Source organism: Trichoderma evansii (genome assembly GCF_050947405.1).
Source record: "Trichoderma evansii strain SZMC 28006 chromosome Unknown GGI43scaffold_6, whole genome shotgun sequence".
In the NCBI taxonomy this organism is placed as follows: domain Eukaryota; kingdom Fungi; phylum Ascomycota; class Sordariomycetes; order Hypocreales; family Hypocreaceae; genus Trichoderma; species Trichoderma evansii.
The window spans coordinates 1,395,253-1,413,367 of NW_028145200.1; the positions used below are offsets into that span (position 1 = coordinate 1,395,253).

The 18,115-nt window shown below is 49.1% G+C and overlaps 9 protein-coding genes across 9 annotated transcripts; 5 read left to right on the top strand and 4 right to left on the bottom strand.

The window, feature by feature from the left end:
* The first annotated feature begins 281 nt into the window (after positions 1-281).
* On the top strand, positions 282-1,336 carry GGI43DRAFT_401642 (NUDIX hydrolase domain-like protein). The gene is made up of 3 exons (XM_083205606.1): positions 282-375; positions 462-496; positions 551-1,336. Exons 1-3 carry the CDS (start codon positions 334-336, stop codon positions 1,086-1,088), a joined length of 615 nt encoding a protein of 204 aa, XP_083062335.1. The 5' UTR covers positions 282-333; the 3' UTR covers positions 1,089-1,336.
* Positions 1,224-3,619, bottom strand: GGI43DRAFT_422079 (uncharacterized protein; the record flags this gene model as incomplete). The annotated part of the gene is made up of 4 exons (XM_083208050.1): positions 1,224-1,970; positions 2,042-2,193; positions 2,710-2,952; positions 3,019-3,619. 4 exons carry the CDS (start codon positions 3,617-3,619, stop codon positions 1,224-1,226), a joined length of 1,743 nt encoding a protein of 580 aa, XP_083062336.1.
* A 1,115-nt stretch (positions 3,620-4,734) lies between these two features.
* GGI43DRAFT_336963 (concanavalin A-like lectin/glucanase domain-containing protein) lies at positions 4,735-7,045 on the bottom strand. The gene is made up of 2 exons (XM_083202070.1): positions 5,754-7,045; positions 4,735-5,691 (listed from the first exon to the last, which is right to left on the bottom strand). Exons 1-2 carry the CDS (start codon positions 6,548-6,550, stop codon positions 5,094-5,096), a joined length of 1,395 nt encoding a protein of 464 aa, XP_083062337.1. The 5' UTR covers positions 6,551-7,045; the 3' UTR covers positions 4,735-5,093.
* Positions 7,046-8,825: 1,780 nt separating this feature from the next.
* Positions 8,826-9,385, top strand: GGI43DRAFT_382553 (mitochondrial 37S ribosomal protein uS14m; the record flags this gene model as incomplete). The annotated part of the gene is made up of 3 exons (XM_083203256.1): positions 8,826-8,932; positions 9,062-9,233; positions 9,323-9,385. The coding sequence occupies 3 exons, from the start codon at positions 8,826-8,828 to the stop codon at positions 9,383-9,385; spliced, it is 342 nt and encodes a 113-aa protein (XP_083062338.1).
* Positions 9,386-9,876: 491 nt separating this feature from the next.
* GGI43DRAFT_401647 (U2-type spliceosomal complex subunit CWC25) lies at positions 9,877-11,440 on the top strand. Its single transcript, XM_083205607.1, has one exon. The coding sequence runs from the start codon at positions 10,144-10,146 to the stop codon at positions 11,314-11,316; it is 1,173 nt and encodes a 390-aa protein (XP_083062339.1). The 5' UTR covers positions 9,877-10,143; the 3' UTR covers positions 11,317-11,440.
* Positions 11,441-11,579: 139 nt separating this feature from the next.
* Positions 11,580-12,481, bottom strand: GGI43DRAFT_401649 (RICIN domain-containing protein). Its single transcript, XM_083205608.1, has 4 exons — positions 12,223-12,481; positions 12,048-12,151; positions 11,870-11,972; positions 11,580-11,800 (listed from the first exon to the last, which is right to left on the bottom strand). Exons 1-4 carry the CDS (start codon positions 12,321-12,323, stop codon positions 11,662-11,664), a joined length of 447 nt encoding a protein of 148 aa, XP_083062340.1. The 5' UTR covers positions 12,324-12,481; the 3' UTR covers positions 11,580-11,661.
* Positions 12,482-13,533: 1,052 nt separating this feature from the next.
* On the top strand, positions 13,534-14,543 carry GGI43DRAFT_401652 (uncharacterized protein). The gene has a single exon (XM_083205609.1). The coding sequence runs from the start codon at positions 13,794-13,796 to the stop codon at positions 14,043-14,045; it is 252 nt and encodes an 83-aa protein (XP_083062341.1). The 5' UTR covers positions 13,534-13,793; the 3' UTR covers positions 14,046-14,543.
* A 10-nt stretch (positions 14,544-14,553) lies between these two features.
* GGI43DRAFT_337049 (major facilitator superfamily domain-containing protein) lies at positions 14,554-16,468 on the top strand. The gene is made up of 3 exons (XM_083202071.1): positions 14,554-14,972; positions 15,038-15,135; positions 15,201-16,468. Exons 1-3 carry the CDS (start codon positions 14,717-14,719, stop codon positions 16,284-16,286), a joined length of 1,440 nt encoding a protein of 479 aa, XP_083062342.1. The 5' UTR covers positions 14,554-14,716; the 3' UTR covers positions 16,287-16,468.
* On the bottom strand, positions 16,469-18,007 carry GGI43DRAFT_337050 (FTR1 family protein). Its single transcript, XM_083202072.1, has one exon. It carries the CDS (start codon positions 17,752-17,754, stop codon positions 16,651-16,653), a length of 1,104 nt encoding a protein of 367 aa, XP_083062343.1. The 5' UTR covers positions 17,755-18,007; the 3' UTR covers positions 16,469-16,650.
* Between the last annotated feature and the right edge of the window lie 108 nt (positions 18,008-18,115).

Below are 18,115 nucleotides of genomic sequence, written 5' to 3' on the forward strand. Positions count from 1 at the left end.
TCTTTGTCCTGATTCCAACAACGGGTATCTTGCTTTGTTGCAATGTCGAAACGTTGGGCACAGACCTGGGGTTGAACAAGTTCCAGCCCATTCAATTTAGCAGTGGCGCTAGCGGGTACCTGGCCCGCCTGGCTCCATGTCTCATTTGATTTCCAGGTTCAATACTACTGACATTATAGCGCCAGTTACAGGGGCTGCACACGCTGATGGACCCCGCCATCAACCCCGCCATCGGCCTCTAGCCGCATCGTGCTGAGATTTGATGGAACATGCATGTGGCCATCGTCATTGTTTTCGCTCCTTCAATTCAGGAGCAGTCACAGTCACGTCACCATGTCCTTTGCTAGTGCCAAAGTGCTTTCCACAACACCGTTGGTAGGTGCTGACACATTCAGATTAACTAATCTTGTACGCTTCAAGCTGCTGTCTTTCTTTGTTGCTGACTTCGGTGTCCTGTCCAGTCGAACGACGAGTCGCGATGGATCTCCCTGAATAAGTAGGAATGCGACAACTACCTCTTCTTGTTCATCTGTCTAATACAGTGGCATAGGATCACGTATCAGGACCCCAAAGGCACCGAGCGAGTCTGGGAAACCGCCGAACGACGCACTCGCCCTGCGGGTGCAGACATCGATGGCGTGGGCATCGTCGCCATCCTGGACAAGCCCACAGGCAAAGAAATCATCCTCCAGAAGCAGTACCGGCCGCCAGTCGACAAGGTCGTGATCGAAGTCCCCGCCGGACTGATCGATGCGGGCGAGACCGCCGAGCAAGCTGCCGTGCGCGAGCTGAAGGAAGAGACTGGCTACGTTGGCGTGGTATCGGAGACGACACCCATCATGTATAACGACCCTGGGTTTTGCAACACGAATCTACGCATGGTACACGTCACGATCGACATGTCGCTGCCTGAGAATCAAAATCTGAAGCCAGAGCTGGAAGAAAACGAGTTCATCGAGGTCTTTACCGTGCCGTTGGCAAGCTTGTGGGAGGAATGCAAGAAGTTGGAGGCAGAGGGCTATGCGATTGACGCACGAGTGGGCACATTCGCCGAAGGCATCCTGCTGGCGCAGAGATTGAAGCTATGAAGTTATGAAGATTAACGTGGATATGAAAATTTACTACTGGAGCAGCCAATTCTATTTCTATCCCATAAGAGGGAAAGGGGGGAGGAACATTATCATCAGCATCAGCATCATCAGCATCTATCAGGACTTCTTTAGCTACAACTTCTTCTCTTGGCGCAGACCCTGCCAAAGCGCCAACGCGGCGAGGGCTTTGGCATCCCGAGCGCCTTCTTTCCATAGATCTTTCATAGGCACCACTTTGAGTGTAATTTTCTCTCCAGAGCCTCGCTCTCCTGTGAGGCGGCCCTCCCACTCGCTAAGCTGGCTCCTTGGAATACGTCGCTCAGCGCTGTAGATGGTAATATGCTCATCGCAGCCACCGGCGCTGGGGAACATGGCAGCAGGTAAATTTTCTTTTTCACTTATAGTCTCCGTATCCCGTTGTTCTCTTGACGCCTCTGCGAGTTCGCTCAGGCATGTCAACTCGTCTTCGTGAATCGTAATGCCCAGTTCCTCTTCAATCTCCTTTGCTGCCACGCCCTTGAAGTTGCCAGAGCCGTCCACCATTCCCGCCGGCAGTTCCACAAAGGTCAGGCTCCCAGTAGGGGTGCGCGCCTGGACTGTCAAGACGACATAGCGCTCATCTGAATCCTTTGGTACGTCGTCTGGAATGAGCATCACCAGCATGGCGACGCTGGGGCCGCGCAAGAGGCATCCTGAGGGTAGAGTTTCTCCAGCAGAATTGGAGACTTGGGCGGTGAGCTTCATGAAGCCAATTCGGTTAGGTCCCCAGAAGTCGCAGCATTGAATCGTAACATCACGAAGGACGTAGGGGTCAGAGTGAAACGGGTGAGAGGCGTTGCTTTGCAGCGCAAGAGATTTGGTCAAAGTGTCGACCCAGGTCTATAAATTGAATATTTAGTGACTGTTCAAAATTACATGCATCCCCTATATTCTACAGCTGATTGGCTCACATTGAAGGGCTTGAAGGACTTGAGGTGAGACTCTGGATTATCGAGCGTATCCGGCGTGGATACGGAAATACCGCGGTAAGTCAACATGGTGCGAAGGTGCAGGCGAATTGAGATGTTTGAAGGAAATCTGCGCCTTGGTCGTAGAAACATGCCTGATATATCTGGGGTGCTTGGTGTATTTGTGTATTTGATGTACCTGCCTAGTAAGAGGCTGTGAAGTCTCAGCCCTGTGGTTCATGTGACGTCAACGCTACTGAAGCTTTTCAATTTCGCCTACAAGATATTAACCCAACATCAAAACATGGCGACATAAACCCGAGATGACATTAACATGTACCATCTCTGGGAAGTATTATAATTTCATTTTTCTTTTTCTTTTTCTTTTCTTTGTTTTTTCTGTTCCGTACTCCTGTCTGGTACTGATATTCTCTTCTTTCTGCTGTGAAATCATTTGCAACGGATAGGTACATAACCCTTAGACTCCATGACGCCTTGGACCAACAAGTAAAGAAGAAAGCCCAGAAGAAAGCCCACCTACACTGCCCAGTACACATCAATCCGCACTGACTCGATCCTGTTCGCCCAACCGCCAAATCTTGCCCTGCCCCAGACCGTTACAACATCGCCCACCTGCAATTCTCTCACAAATTTCCCGTCGCCTGTTTCACGGCCTCTGCCCTTTGCTACGAGAGCCTGGCCGCCTTCTGAATCAGGTGCGACATCGTCTCGATATGACCACGTGATGGAATGATCTTGCCACTTTCCAAGAGCTGTCTTGTTCCTTTGAATCTCCCATTCGGGTGAATGCAGTAGCTTGTGAGTGTAGTTGTAGCCGACTGGATCAGACGATGTCTGCCGAATTTTGGGATGAAGTGGCCTAAGTGAGTTGACAGAGGGTATTGATCCATTTTCTAAATATCACATCAGTCATCAGCTTTTGTCATTCTTGTGAGTAGGAATAAGATAGAGGGACTCACCAGCACCAGATGCATCAAACCTCTCCAATCCCGCATCAAACCACGTCCATGATTTTGAATAAGGGTCTTGAGCGTCTGCGGAGCTAGTGACCCATCCTTGGTCTTGGCTTCTGATTGAGAATACCACTTTTCGTGCGGGGTGAGTTAGGCGCGGCACAGGATACTTGGCCGACTTTGCAAAGAAGCCGGCATCGAGACTTTCGCCTAATGGACGAGGAGTGGGCAGGGCAGTGGTATATGGCTGATCGTTTGCATTCTGTTGGGCTCCGGTATTCACCAAACCAAGCGGATACGATCGAAGCAGAAATCTGTCTTCCCTGGCTGGGTTGCCGCCCATGACGTTGATGCTCTCATGCAACTCCGTGGTGGAGTGAGCCCAGTACTCGGCAAAGTCGAAGATGGCGTCAATCAGGTCCGGCGGCAGCTTCTTGGTGCGACATAGCATGGCTCTGACCACGACAATGTCTATCGGACTGGGCTCATATCGATTGTTGTACTCTACATGACGCTGAATCGGCTCTTCGTCATCCTCTGCAATGGTTGCATTGAGGCCTAGAGCTCTCATTGCGCTCCAGACAATGCCCGGAATATTCACCGCCATGGCTGTATTTGGAGTATGTGATGTTCTATTTTAGCTTGCAAAAATGATGGGAATAAGAGGTAGGAGAGATTATTTATGAGATATAACAAAGGCAATGCGTTTGTAGGATCATCGATTCAGAGCAGAACGCGCGTTCTGGACGTTCGATTGGAACCTGAACTAGATCGAGGCATCATTTCATCATTTCATCCACATCATCGCGTGACGTCAGCGCGGCGAATACAGCGAGCGCCAGCAGTGACTACAGCGGACAGTAGCCGCTGTGGGTTGATGGCGCAGGCACCTGTAGCAGTCGTGCACTTTGAACTTTAATGAAGTAGATGTACTTGTACTGGAGCTATTCCACTAACTACTGGGCAGTAGTGCCATGTTCATATACAAACAGTAGGAGTTTCATCAAACTATGAGGAGTTTCATCAAACTATGAGGACCTGCGTTAGGAAACATCATGCGTTATGCAAACAGAATATACCATGCATGCTTTAATAGGAATTGGCTGTCATTTTCACAAATTCAGAGTGCTCTTCGTCTATTATCTGAAATAGTTATAGCCTTGTTACTAAGGAGTAAGATTTCAGGTGCAGAGAAGAAAGTCATTCATCAGTACAATAATATATTCAATCCAATCCTGCTGAAAGTTCTTCATGATAATTACGAGATATGAGCGAAGAAGGAAAGAAATAATGAAGAATTCATCTTAATCATGCACTTTTTTTTTTGTCCCTTTTCTCCTTCTATGATTGTCTTTTTGGGGTTCAAATGTTTCGTAGTTCCGTCTTCTTCAGCTGAGTGCCTAACCTGTAATTCGACTCAGCTTTCTCTCATTTGGCGCAGTAGCTCGATCCGAGTTGCAATGATCGTGATTATGGTAAAGAAAGAAGGATAAAATTCAATTGTATTCTATAACATAATATTAAAAATATAGTAAAAACGAGTGATGTCGAGATCATTTTCTCATTCACCCAAGCCTTATCAACTGTGAATATCATTGCTATAATCATGCAGCCAATCTCATACTAGACAGACCCTAGTCTCAACAGCATCATATTCATCGCAAAAGATAAGAACACAAGAACCATCATAAAAAAGTCACGATGCAACAAGAATGCTCAGCAATATTAATAAGTGAAGTAGTATGTTCATATTCACGACCAAGCTAAATTATATGCAACGTGTTGTAGAAAGCCCAAGGGCTAAATCTGTGGGTTTAAAAAAAAGTGGTAAATAAAAAGTGTCCATAAATGCCATACATGCCTTTCTAGCTCAACACCTAAACGCCATCCAAAGGACTGGAGGCAAAAGCTCAAACACGAAACAAGTCATTGAGACCCTTTTTTGGAATAAAAAAGAAGACGCAAAAGAGTTCATCCACGCGCTGTTGTATATGGCCCCCATCGCTCTTTGGTTTCAATAAAAAAAAAATGTAAAAGATAAAACCAGCCCGCTTCCTTTCTATCATGACGTTTATCGGTGTTTAGACTTCTCCGCCGGGGAGTCCCTGGTAACCTGAGTGGCTCGCGCTGAAGTTCCGGATGGGAGCCGTACTAGAGGCCCTTTGGGGACCAGCGTGTGACTGAGGAGGAGAACCAGGGCTTCCGGGCCGATCGGTCATGGCGTGATCGAAACCACCGGCGGTAGGGCTCTTGGCACCTTGGTTGAGGAATGGAGCGGGCGACTGCATAGGCGACTCGATGTTTACGGCGGTCCAACCTTTGCTGTCAAGAGGGCTGACGTTTGCTGGGGGCGCATCAGCCGTGACGATGCCTTCTTTCCTCATACTGCGAGAATCGTAGTCAGTATATGCGTCTGGATCAACGCCTTCGCGTTTCAGCTTGTCGAGTTCCATACGGTCCATCTTTTCCATTTCGTTCGCTAGGCGGGCCTCTCGGGCACCGTTCTTGCGTTGCTTGATGCAGTAGAAGATCAAGGCTCCGATCAGGACGGCGCCGACGACACCGGCCGCCACGTACACGGCGATCCTGGCGCCGGCAGGCAGGTTGTTCCACTTGTCAGCGGTAGACAGCTTGGGTGCCTGGTGGAGTGCCTCGTAGAATGTGGAGTTTTTGGCTTGACTAATCATCACCTGTCAGTAAAAAAAAAGAGATTCAACGCGATGCGGTATAATGCAACTTACCCAGTGACCTTGATGCTTTCATAGGTGCCAGTCATGTCTCCGTAGGTGTACTCGGTACCACCACCGTAGTCAGTGACACGAGCACTCTTGACGTACATGGTGAATGGGCCCTTGGAGTAGTCGGTGTTACCACCAGCCCATTCACGGGTACCGTTGGGCATTCTCGGGTCACCACCGGCCCAGATACCAAGAGAGAGTCTCATGGGAGTCTGGGGGTAGTTTCGGGTCTGGTTGGCTTGATCGGGAGTGAGGGTACGGACGAGGGTGCCATCGATCCACCACTGAAGCGACTCCTTGGTCCAGACGGTGGTGTAGTTGATGAAGTTTTCCTGGTTGTTCTTTGTGGTGTACAGGCCAGCATTGTGGAAATCCTGAACACCCTTGCCGAAGTAGTTGGTCGAGGCCATGGTGTTGTTGACACCCAAAAACTCGAGGTCGACCTCGTCAAGATCGTCACTCAGCCACATGGAAGAGCTGACAATGCCGACACCCGGAGCGACCTTGAGGAAGAGCTCAACGCGGCCAAAGAAGAAGTAGAACAGAGTGCGAATGGTGGGAGAGTCACCCTGCTTGTTGATGGTGAAGCCGGCACCGTTTTCATCGTCATAGGTGACAGATCCAGCAGTCGTCTCCCACAGCTCATAATTCGGCGAGGAGCTAAAGTTGAAGGTGTAGTCGGTATTGAAGCCCGGGTCGGCAGGACATGTCGAATTCAACGGGTTACACGATGTGGAAACCTGGGCTGAGACGAGGCCCAGCAAAGGGGCAGCCGCCAAAAGGCCGCTCAAGTACCGCATTTTGGAGAGAGAAGAGGATTTAACGGTATATAGGCGTATATAAGGACAGCTGAAGACACGGTTGGGTATAAAAGAGGTCGATGCGCGAGAACAATACAATCAAAAGTCAGACTAATTGTATCAACTTAGGGAGTGTGGTTTCCTCCGGCCCTGCAGAGAAGCGAATTTGGGATATATCTCGAAAGAGCGTATAAGTGATTTCTTTGTTGGATGACGTGCAAAGAGGCAGCCAAACAGAAGCCAAGAAAGGTTTCACTGGGGAGATTGTGAGCGGCGAAGTTGCGCCAATGTCAAACGACAATGAAAGGACGAGACAAGTCTCAACAGCGAGCAACAGAGACTGCGAGGCCCCTGAAGCACGACGGCGGATGTCTCTATTTGCAGAGTTTCAAGGAAGGACTGAGGTGAAGGAGAGATGAAGAAGAAGAGGAAAAAGAGAGCGAAAAGCAAGTCAAGTAAAAGAGATTAGGGGCTCCGGCTTGATTTGATGCATTTTGCACTTAGACGGGGAAGAAGCGCCGAGGGGTCCGCACAATCAGTGTAAGGGGTACCGCGCTATGCTGGGCCGGGGGGCATCGCGGGCGGTACCTGGTACCAGCGACGAAGGCAGTTGAGCGCTGCGGGTCGCCAGCGAGGGGCCGCCTGGGGAGTGTCTTGGCTGGTAATTTCAGCGTCCAGGAATAGCCAGGAATCGCCAGGAATCGCCAGGAACAGCCAGGAACACCCCCGGGCGGCCTGGAGGGGCCCTGGAAGAAAAATGGAATGCCAGAGAGAAAAAATGGAATCGACGCCCACGGGCGCGCTGGGATGCCGTGCAGATGGAATCATCGAAGCCATCCACACGCTGCGGTGGCGCTGGAAACGGTCGCAGCATGTCTGGCCTTGGTAGCATCAATCGCGGTTTCTGTCCCAAGAAGCACCTCTAAATCCTCCGGCTATGCACGTCGGCAGCGCCATGGCACGCCTTGGCACTCTGTAACAAGAAACGCGCATGCAGGGGCCGCCCAGAGTGTTCCATGGCGGCGCTGCGCTGCAGCTGACTGCGAGCTCCAGCAGGCCAATTAGAGGCGCCATGCAGACGACAAAGGAAAAAGGGAAAAAAGGCAGCTCCCAAAAGCTGCGCCAGGGACCGATCCGGCACAGCGCGCCGAGGCTGCTAAGCCCGCTAGGGGATAAGCTGCTGGGCCTGATTTCCCCTGAAAGATGGAGACGGCCGTGCACAGTACCGAGTACCTGCGGCAGTGCTGACAGCCGGCAGGGCGACCGGGTACAGGGTACGCGACGAACACGCAGCGCTCGAGCGTGTAATTCGTTCTGTTTCTCATCGTCGTCTCGTCGTCCAGGATCTTAATTTGCTGCCCCAATCTCCCAGCGTCGCGCCAGTCAAGTATCGAGTACATTGATACGTGCTTCATATAGCGGCACTGCGTATACAACTAGGTATTCAAAATGTGCGCGTGCCAAGTGGGCGTCGCCATCAAAAGCCGTCGACGGGCACAAGTCAAGTACGGGGGATCCCCGATGTACAGTAAGCCTCTTGAGCTGCCCTCTGTTTGAAACAAGGACCTTAGATCGGTGGTGCACGTAGTCGACTCGGACAACCCACCCATTAGCCGGAATAGAAAGGTCTTTGTTGCCATGATGCCGAGTTTGCCAAAGGCAGCCTCCAAGTACTGCCGGTTTATCCATTCGCAATCAAACCAGGGCCGGACTTGCGAGCACTGCGCCTCCGCAGAAGCCCGCTCGCTCTTCAGACCCAACTGGCGGAGTTGTCAACGGTTGTGACGGCAGCAACAGCGTGAGCGTGAGTAGTATTTTGCACATCCCCTGAAACCATGCATTCCCATTTATAGGTACGGAGTATTGGAGAGAGGTTGCCGGTAGTCAGTATAAGGTAGCAAGTCGCAAAAGTAGCTCTAAATGAATACGAGCAGAGCTGTCATTGGACGAATCGGCGCGACATAGTCCGGATATGGGAGCCGAGTCGGCAAATGGAAGAATCAAAGGAAAAATGGATTAGGAGCATCAAGGATGAAATTGAATTGATTGCTTTTTCCAGCGTCGCATCACATGATACTGGCGATGCGAGTAGCAGTTTTCGACAACAGGCGGTAGCCGCGTAGCTTAACGAAATTGTCGCGGAGGGGATTGCCGGTAATACGTCGGCTAAATGCCGCCAGACCCGGCATCATCAAACTTTCGCCAGATCCCGAGATTTCAATGTCACCGACCCTCGTCAATTGCATTCCCAGAGCTTCGGCCGCCGCCATCCATCATGTCCATGTTCCGGGCCAAGAAGCTCGACCTGGGCTGCTTCGTCAAGGCCCGCACCATTCGCGACCACACCAAGCGAAAGGTCTTTGAGGAGAATGAGACCGAGAGGTGAGGCCCATCTCTGCATCTCTGCATCGCTCGCCAAATTGCAAGGAAAATTGCGCAGATTAATCGGCGCAAATTGGCGAACCCTTGGTCGGAGAACCGTGCTAATCTCTGCTTTTTTGCTATTTTTAGACAAGCTCTTCGATACATGATCCGCAACACCACGCTGCCGCCTCGAGTTCGTGCCACGGCCCAGCTGCAGCTCTCCCAGATGCACGCCTACACCCGACCCACGCAGATTCGCAACCGTTGTATAATGGGTGGCCAGGGACGCGGTGTGCTGAGAGCATTTAAGATGACAAGAGTGCGTGCACCATGCTAGTCTGCCGATCGACCAACGGCATTTGTGTTCCCATGGAAAGAAGCTGAGCTAACATTCCATCAATCTTACAGTTCAATTTCCGAATGGAGGCGTTGGCAGGGAACCTTCCTGGAGTGAAGAGAGCCAGCTGGTAGACATGGCATTTACGATTCAATGATGTTTATATATTCCGACTCAACTGTATAAAATCTGTGTATGATATTGCGTACGACTCTATCACGGGTCTCGGTTAGACAAGACTCTAAGCGAAGGCGGCTAAAAGGAGAAAGAAGAAAAAACTCTATGTAAAAAAAATTAATAACGAGAGAAAAGAGGAAAAGGTATGCTTTTTCTCTCGTCTTGATGTGCTAGAGATTGAACATGTTTCCTGAGTCTTGGGCATGATTTTATATCTGCTGTTCCAAGAGCAAATAAATATGTACTCTACTCGACAGCTAGGCTCCAATTAATCTTCATCCCTAATACATTTATCTTGTAAACGTCACTTTGAAGGCATACGTTTCAGTCGCATAGCTTTTTCTACATTGTATGTATTTTATTCTCCAGATACATTTGAGACTTGAGTCGATTTGATGGCCTCATGTGCGACTCTTACCCTGTACTATGCCAAGACTTTAGACTGTACAAACATGGCAATATTTCGGTATTTGCACGTAGCTGGAAAAAGATGTGGCGTTCTCCACTTGATTCATTCGTCCGCTGCAGTCTTGCAACTCTTGCAATAACTTTCTTAAATTTTTGCCAACAACGCATCCCTTCTTTGTTTACCATTTATCGAGCCTCATCTTGCCATTCCATTCTCTATCAACGCGCAGGTTCGCGACCACTCAGCAGCGGCTCATCAAACAATCTCATCACCGCAACCCGATCGTCGACATAGCGAGCCGCAATCATGGGTGGCGGAGATTTGAACTTGAAGAAATCTTTCCATCCCGGTCTGCGGCGAAACCAGCAGGCCGTCTACGATGAAGAACAAAAGGCACTCGCTGAGCGCAAACGCACTCAGCAACGCATCAATGAGATCAAGGAGGAGCGCGCCAAAGAAGACCTCCAGAGACAGCTGGAGGCGGCGGGAGGCAAGAAGAGGGTAGATCGCGTCGACTGGATGTATCAGGGCCCTACAGATGGCCAGGCTGGTACAACCGAAGAGACAGAGGCCTATCTGCTGGGCAAGAGGAGGATCGATAATCTTATCAAGGGCAACGACAACAAGAAGCTCGAAAAAGCTGCTGGACAAGAGAGCTTCATTGCGCTACAGAATGCCAACAGCGCACGCGACACAGCAGCCAAGATCCGCGACGATCCTCTGCTGGCCATCAAGCGTCAAGAACAAGCCGCGTACGAGGCAATGATGAACGACCCGATCAGACGCCGCCAGCTCCTCTCATCGATGGGGGTAGACGACGGCAAGAAGAAGCGTAAAGACGGAGATAGAAATGGAGACGACAGGCATGGGAGGAAACATCGCAGGCATCGAAGCAGAGATCGTGACGATGACCGACGCTCGCGGCATCGCCGGCGCTCGTATTCCAGGTCTCGCAGCCCGCGACGGCGCCACCGAGGCGATGATTCTGATTCCGAAGACCGCCACCGCAGTTACAAGGAGAGACGGCGGGACCATTCAGAGGATAGAGAGCACACATCAAGTCGCCGGAGGGATGACTCACAAGAGCGCGAGGCCAGAAGCCACCGACATGATTCATATCGGAATCGCGATGGCAGCCGCGATCGTCGCCACCGACACTCAGACTCCAACGGTCGAGGAGACCGTCCTCGGAAGCGCTCCCCCGCATATCCTCGCGCTCACGGGGGGCGTGAACGTGGCCGTGATGATGCCGGGGAGGATACTCGGAAGGCGGAGGAACAGGCACGGAAGCTGGCTGCCATGCAGTCGGCTGCGTCCGAGCTTGACGATGATCGAGAGAAACGACTGGCGGCTCTAGAAAGTCAGGAACGTGCTGCCCGAGAGGCGGATGATAAGGCTCGGGAGCGAGGAGGAGATCGAGGCTTCTCCAACGGATTGCATCGAAAGGCATTGGATATGAATACTCGACATGGACGGTGATGGGCAGAGGGTAAAGACTTATAATATACCATGATGATGTTGATGCGTTTGTGTCTACGAAACAAAAACAAGGTTGATTAATGGCGGGCTTCACTTGGCGTTCATTGGATACTGAATCGTGGCATTTGGGGCATAATGGCAGCACTTTCTTTGCAATTATAGATATATCTGATAATAGTTGGCAACCAGTTTATTCGTATGATTCACAGTGCTACATAACTGGTTGATCCTATTTAAACCCCTTCTACATCCATTGGCCCTTCAGTAGCTGAAGATAAGCATGGAGAGAGTTCTGAATCTTGGCTATGACAGCTACAATATAGGCCTTGACCGGATGGACATGACTTAACAGCCACCAACCCGTTGGAGGGTAAACTGCTGGTTCACGCCACCATGGTATTGATAAGCAAGGATTTCCGTCACATCCGCCTGGCTGCTGCCAGCTACATCAAAAGTCTTGCCGTTATACCCCACGCTTTTAATGCTATACATATGTGTGAGATATACTGCCTCGAAGTACATGTATCGGTGGAAGCTCATGGTGATGACTTACTACCAAGTGTCGTTGGCGGCATTCGCCCTGACGATAGTCCAACGAGCAGCGCTGTTGGTCTGGGGATTGGTATTGGCAGCTCTAATCACAGTGTTGTTTCCATCTGCATTGGATGAGTTGGTTAATACACGCAATGAGTTTTCGGTGCTTGGTCTGCCACTAGGAATGCCAAACTTACTCTGAGCAGTAGCATAGGTGCCAGTGGCAACATTTTGGATGCTAAACTCGCCATTCTGGATGTGGGAAAGGCGCCATTGCTGGTTTGCGCCACCATGGTAGGTGCTGTAGAGCATCCCTGCGTTAGTTATGCTCTTCTATATCAAGAATTTAGAGAGGTGGATAAAAGGACATACTATTCGATGAGGCGGCCATTGGGATTGGAAGCCTCAAGATCAACAGGCTTGCGCTGGGACAGGGCGCTGCGGATGTAAAAGGTTCCTTGATAGATGGACATTTTGATAGAGGCTACTGGTAGCTAGCGAAAAAGATTATTGCTGAAATGGTTTTACTTGGTGGTGAAGCTGGAATCTCTGAGATGATGATGAGGATGGTAGTTTTTAGAGAGGAGCATCCTCTCGCTTTATAGTTTTGAGCATCGCCGTTTGACCGCCATTTCCTTTTCTTTTCTTTTCTAACCGTTACTATTATTATTACTATTACTATTATTACTTCTTGATGTCTTACACTTTTTTCAGGTCGCCAAGGATCACCCCATCTGTGCCGCTGTCATAGCGTTCCGATTGTGAGACATCGCCTCCGCGTTTGCTCTCACCGAGTGCCTTGCGATTGGTGAACGGTTAGCTCCGATATTTATCCAATTCTCGCCTAGCAGAGAGAGGTAACGTACAAACGGTTAACTGCTTGGGACCCATATCGGGGCCGTGACAGCTTGCTGAGCTTCAAAGCGGTCGAGACCGCCAGCCTTCGTAAGCTACATATGTAGGGAGGATAATGGCGTATTTCAGGGTGATCATGGTTCTGGACCCCTTTCTAATATTATTAATGCGAATTGGTGTAAGAATAAGCCCTCAAGATGTCTCTTCTTATTACTATAAACTGGCATTGACACGATATCTAACCTGATACACAGGCTAAGATGCTATTTACGAGAAATTGACGCCCATTGGGGCCAATTCTTTTTCTGAAAATACTAAATATGATAATGATATAGTATACATCATAGCTAGGCAAAATCCTAGCAGCTCTTCTCTTAAAGCTAACAATGATGGCGACAAATGGGTAGAAATGGCGTTCTCTAGCCCCATCATCTGGGGTGGCTAAACAAATAGGTGACATATGATCTTGGCGTAATATTGTGTCTCAAATTTCCCCTTATATCGGGGGTATAATTTACAGCTGGCAAGCTTTCAACGGACGATGGAAACTATAAATTAAGCATCTCCTGGCTTGGCTAGGCTGTCATAGGTTGAACTTGAGACAATCTTACCGAGTTTGTCCCAAGACTGGTGACACATGTATAGCAAATGGGACCGTGCGTTTTCGCCATGCGTGCGGCTGTGAGACATTAAATCCTTAGAGTCTAACTCAAGATGCACGGCTTATTAAGTCGGAGACTGGCTGAGTAAGCCCTCTGACTATTATGTTCGTGGACATCTGGCTCTGCGTTGTGGCCCCTTCCGATCTTTTCTGGGCGCCGTTTTTAGCAAATGTTACTGCTTTACTATCGTTAACGAGTGGTTATTTTTAAATGAAGAAAGCAGTCGGCTTCCTGGAAGTTAGAGAGAGATTCGTCACGGATGATTACATTATATCCTTGGAGTAAAACCAGTATAGTGAGTGGACGAAATATTGTACCGAGTAAGAGGAAAGGCGAGCAATTTTTTTCTTTTTCCGCAGAATATATGCAGCCCCCTATACTGGCCTATTCATAATTTATTAATTGGCTCAGAAATGAGTTTTTGAGATGACTGTGTATTTCGAAATTCTCCTATCCCTTTTGCCCTTTTTATGCTCTGTACAGAGTTTTCAGAGTTTTTATATTACAAAACTATGTATTCTTGTTTGGGTAGATATTGTCCACTCGCAGTTTTGCCCATACAACAGATGCTACTTAACACTAGCCACTGGCCTTACTACTGCGACTGTTCATACTACTTTTGCTCGATCCTTACCGTCAGTTTGTAGCCAAGTGACCATACAAGGCGCGACCAGGTGAGAAGAGAGACGTAGGCTTATACAACTCTACACGCATGATATAGTTTTGAATAGGAAGATTATGATCATGTAGGTGGGAAGATTCTTTATGAATAAAGCTGGCCCTGGAGCCTGATGCTAAAGGTGGCGGATCGGAGACGTCAACTTGGCTTCAATCGCTGCGCTACCCAAGAGATGCGGGGAAGGAAACAAGGTGCCATCGCAAAAGGCGTGGTCGTTTCCATGCCATTATGATCTCATTCTAAGAAAGGAATATTCTAGCTCAGATTGAGGCGCATTTCAACGACTCGTTGCTAAACCATAAATCGGGAATTACGGTGCTGATGCTTTATCATTACAGATTGAGCTGCCGTTGGGTGGAGTCTCTCCATACCCAAAGACTCTTCATTCGTCGACAGTCTACTTGGCGCTGTGGGGTTTGACATGCAGGGCGCAGAGCCCAGGCGTCAATTGATTAGGCCTCAGACCACTGCCGGAAGGATCGCTGTGAACGCCACCTCATTTATATGGCTATAATTGCCCGATGAAATGGTTGATTGAAAGGAAAGTTTGCTATATATATAATTATCAGCGGGTAGTCTTTTAGCAACACGACTTGGGTCTGTTACTTCAAGTCAATTGAGCTCTGGCACACTTCATAATAGAGAGGCAGGGAGAGTGCGAGATTTGGCCATGGCGGAAACACCATCATCCATAGAGTTGAAGACAACTCCACAGCATATATCCACCGATACAGTCAATGTTCCAAAGCAAGACTCTGGCCCAACTCCCGTTGAGAGCAATTACAACTCAGATCGAGCAGTCATCTCTGGGGATGATGAGTCTCCCCCGGACGGCACAACCGAGTTTTCACTGCCGCCCGTTGACAGGGGGAAAGATGCGTGGCTTTTCTTGGCAGCTTGTTTCGTTCTGGAGGCGTTAGTATGGGGTAAGTGACAGCTTGGCGATGGAGATGCCAAGAATGACTACTGACGTTAAGATTTGTCTTGATAGGTTTCCCATTTGCGTTTGGTGTATTCCAAGACTATTATCGCACACATGAACCCTTTGCTGGGTCATCTAAAATTGCTGTAATTGGTACCACAGCAATGGTAAAGAAACCCTATAATATCATACTGCAGTAGAAATATGCTAACAGCTGTATTTCCCAAAAAAGGGCATCATGTATCTGGACATTCCCATCATTATGGGCCTGCAGCGGCTGTACCCGAAGCCGACCCGCCATGCACCTGCCGTTGGTCTTCTATTTTTGTGCCTCGCTCTTGCCATTTCTTCCTTTTCCCAAAATGTCACCCACCTCATCTTGACACAGGGGGTCTTATACGCCATCGGCGGCTCTATTTGTTATTGCCCCTGTATATTATACATGGACGAATGGTTCGTCAAACGTAAGGGGTTTGCTTATGGGGTTATGTGGTCAGGAACGGGTCTTGGTGGCTTTACAATCCCTCTTCTGTTGGAATATTTCCTCAACAAGTATGGGTTTAGAACTACCTTACGGATATGGTCTCTCAGCATGTTTGTTTTGTCTGCACCCTTGATATGGTTTATCAAGCCGCGGGTACCTGCTTCTGGCACGCACCTTAACCCTTTTAACCTCAAGTTTTTGTTAACTCCTTCTTTTGGCTTGTTCCAGCTTACGAATATTGTCGAAGGCGTTGGCTACTTTCTTCCGGGTATTTATCTGCCGACATATGCTCGTGTATCTCTTGGAGCTGGCGATTTCCCGTCAGCTCTGACACTCTTGGTCTTGAATGTCGGTGCAGTCATAGGATGTGTCGTCATGGGTACCTTGACTGACCGTCTCCATGTGACGACATGTATCGCGATATCAACCATTGGCACAGCAATTGGTACCTTCTTCCTGTGGGGACTTGGCACCAACATGGCATCCCTTTACGTGTTCTGCGTCATCTATGGCCTGTTTGCAGGCTCATATACGTCAACTTGGCCAGGAGTTATGCGTTATTTGGTGACAAAACTGAGCGGATCGACTGAAGAGGGTAATGGGAGCGGTGGCAGCTATGATCCTCTCATGATATTTGGTCTGCTTTCTGCTGGACGTGGCGTTGGCAACGTCGTCTCAGGGCCGCTGAGCGAGGCACTGATTAAAGGAATGCCATGGCAAGGCCAAGCCGCTGCTGGATATGGGAGCGGATATGGCACACTGATAGCCTTTACAGGGGCAACGGCTGTCGTTGGCGGTGGTAGCTACATGTTTAGGAGAATTGGGTGGCTGTAAATAAAAAGAGTTAATCTCTTGCGGTAACAAAGCCAAGAAAAGTGCTATTATATAGACCAGGAATCATATAGACTGCATCTCAGTTTGTTTTAAATAGAACATGATACAACAGCTTTCTCTACATGGTTGATGGCAATAATAGTGCGTAGAGAAACGTAAGTAATCCGCACATTAATTTTTTTTTATTTTCTCCTTCACAAGCTATAATTTATAATCAGCCTGCATGGACTAACCGAACCCTTCTTGCCATTTGGATATATCCGTCATCAATACAAAACTCCCATCAACATGATATCATAACCCATTTTCCCAACACCCATTTTCGTGGCCCCGCTATGCATCCGAATCTTGCTGTAACCCCAGTTTACTGTCGCAGAAATCCTGCAGCTTGAACCTGCTGGAAAACCTCGAATTCGTTGATTTCATTCTTCGTACGCTTCTTCTCGGCCCATCGGCGGAGGCCTGGAACCTTGGATGCGGTGTTCAAGAATTGATTCTTTAGAGGCAGTGTTCCCGTCTTCTCTTCGTACATGAGAAGACCAACTGTAAGGATGAGGAATACCCAGTACACATTGTAAGCGATAACTGAGCCATACGTAGCGGTGTTCTGCCAACCGAGGATAGCGTTGAAAACATCCCAGCCATTGTCAGTTTCGGGATTGCAGCAGTTCACGTGCCAGACGGTCTCGAGAATGTCGTATGATCCGGGGCCATTGCCTTCTTCAGCAACATCGCTTCCGACACGCTGAGCAAATGTGTGGTACTGCAGACTCCAGACAGACTTGGAGAACATGCCGGCGGCAATCAGATATAAAACACTGGTTGAGGCAATGAGGAAGAGCTGAATTGACATCATGTTACCACCGCGGTAGATGAAGAAACCGACGGCGAGACCGGCGATGATTCCGCAAACAACAGGCAGAGGGAAGGCCGTCGCAGGTAAGGAAAGAGAGACGCCGCCGACAAAGACAACGGCCTCAACTCCTTCTCGCATAGTGGTAATGAACGGCAGGATGAACATGACGTGTCTCCTGGACCAGTCGCTGAGCCAGTTCTTTGGCTTTTCAGAATTGGCGGACTTCTCAGCCAAAGCCTGAGCAATCTTGACACGCCACTTGTCCTTCATTTTGTTGATTCTTAGTAGGGCAAGTCCCATGATTGAGACAATAATTGCGGCAATCAGATAGAAGATACCCTCCCAGAGATCTTCAGACTTTGACCAGATATCCTTGCCAAGGCCATAGAAGGCTCCGATGAAAGCACCACCAATGATAAGACAGATGACGATACCAGCTGCTGAGCCAAGCCATACCTGCCTGACTAGGCGTTTATAGATGGCCTGGTCTTGGCCTGGTCCACCGAGGCATTGTTTGAGGAAAGAGAGGAGGACTGAGATGATGATGACAGCTTCCAAGCACTCTCGGAACACAATGAAGAAAATCTGGACGGCGAAGACGTTCTTCGCCATTGTGTCTGTCTACACCACAGTGCCCGATACCAGAATGAGAAAAAGGTAATGGGTGATGGAGAGATGGAGGGGGGAGAGACAAAGGAACTCAATTCCAGCGGCGGCCAGCAATTGATGTATATTTAGCCTCGCATGGCCGCATACGGAGAGAGTAAGGCTTGAATAATATCGGGAAGAAAAAGCTTTTCATGGCAGCTTTAGCCGACAGGGGTCGGATCCTCAGCCAAGCTTGTAATAGAAACTTGAATTGACTCCGACGGATCATTTGAGGCGCCGCATGGAAGCACCACAAGTGGACTCTTCCAGCCAAATCAGATGATCAGATAATCGCATCGTCCAGTTAGATTCCTTTGATGCATCT

Coding starts and splice junctions, on each gene's coding strand:
- GGI43DRAFT_401647 (XM_083205607.1), top strand. CDS start 10,144: ATGGGTGGCGGAGATTTGAACTTGAAGAAATCTTTCCATCCCGGTCTG.
- GGI43DRAFT_337050 (XM_083202072.1), bottom strand. CDS start 17,754: ATGGCGAAGAACGTCTTCGCCGTCCAGATTTTCTTCATTGTGTTCCGA.
- GGI43DRAFT_401649 (XM_083205608.1), bottom strand. CDS start 12,323: ATGTCCATCTATCAAGGAACCTTTTACATCCGCAGCGCCCTGTCCCAG. Junction 12,152..12,222: donor AATGGCCGCCTCATCGAATA/GTATGTCCTTTT, acceptor GATGCTCTACAG/CACCTACCATGGTGGCGCAA. Junction 11,801..11,869: donor GCCGCCAACGACACTTGGTA/GTAAGTCATCAC, acceptor ACATATGTATAG/CATTAAAAGCGTGGGGTATA.
- GGI43DRAFT_337049 (XM_083202071.1), top strand. CDS start 14,717: ATGGCGGAAACACCATCATCCATAGAGTTGAAGACAACTCCACAGCAT. Junction 14,973..15,037: donor TCTGGAGGCGTTAGTATGGG/GTAAGTGACAGC, acceptor TTGTCTTGATAG/GTTTCCCATTTGCGTTTGGT. Junction 15,136..15,200: donor TAATTGGTACCACAGCAATG/GTAAAGAAACCC, acceptor TTCCCAAAAAAG/GGCATCATGTATCTGGACAT.
- GGI43DRAFT_401642 (XM_083205606.1), top strand. CDS start 334: ATGTCCTTTGCTAGTGCCAAAGTGCTTTCCACAACACCGTTG. Junction 376..461: donor TGCTTTCCACAACACCGTTG/GTAGGTGCTGAC, acceptor TGTCCTGTCCAG/TCGAACGACGAGTCGCGATG. Junction 497..550: donor CGATGGATCTCCCTGAATAA/GTAGGAATGCGA, acceptor ACAGTGGCATAG/GATCACGTATCAGGACCCCA.
- GGI43DRAFT_401652 (XM_083205609.1), top strand. CDS start 13,794: ATGACTGTGTATTTCGAAATTCTCCTATCCCTTTTGCCCTTTTTATGC.
- GGI43DRAFT_336963 (XM_083202070.1), bottom strand. CDS start 6,550: ATGCGGTACTTGAGCGGCCTTTTGGCGGCTGCCCCTTTGCTGGGCCTC. Junction 5,692..5,753: donor GAAAGCATCAAGGTCACTGG/GTAAGTTGCATT, acceptor GGTGATGATTAG/TCAAGCCAAAAACTCCACAT.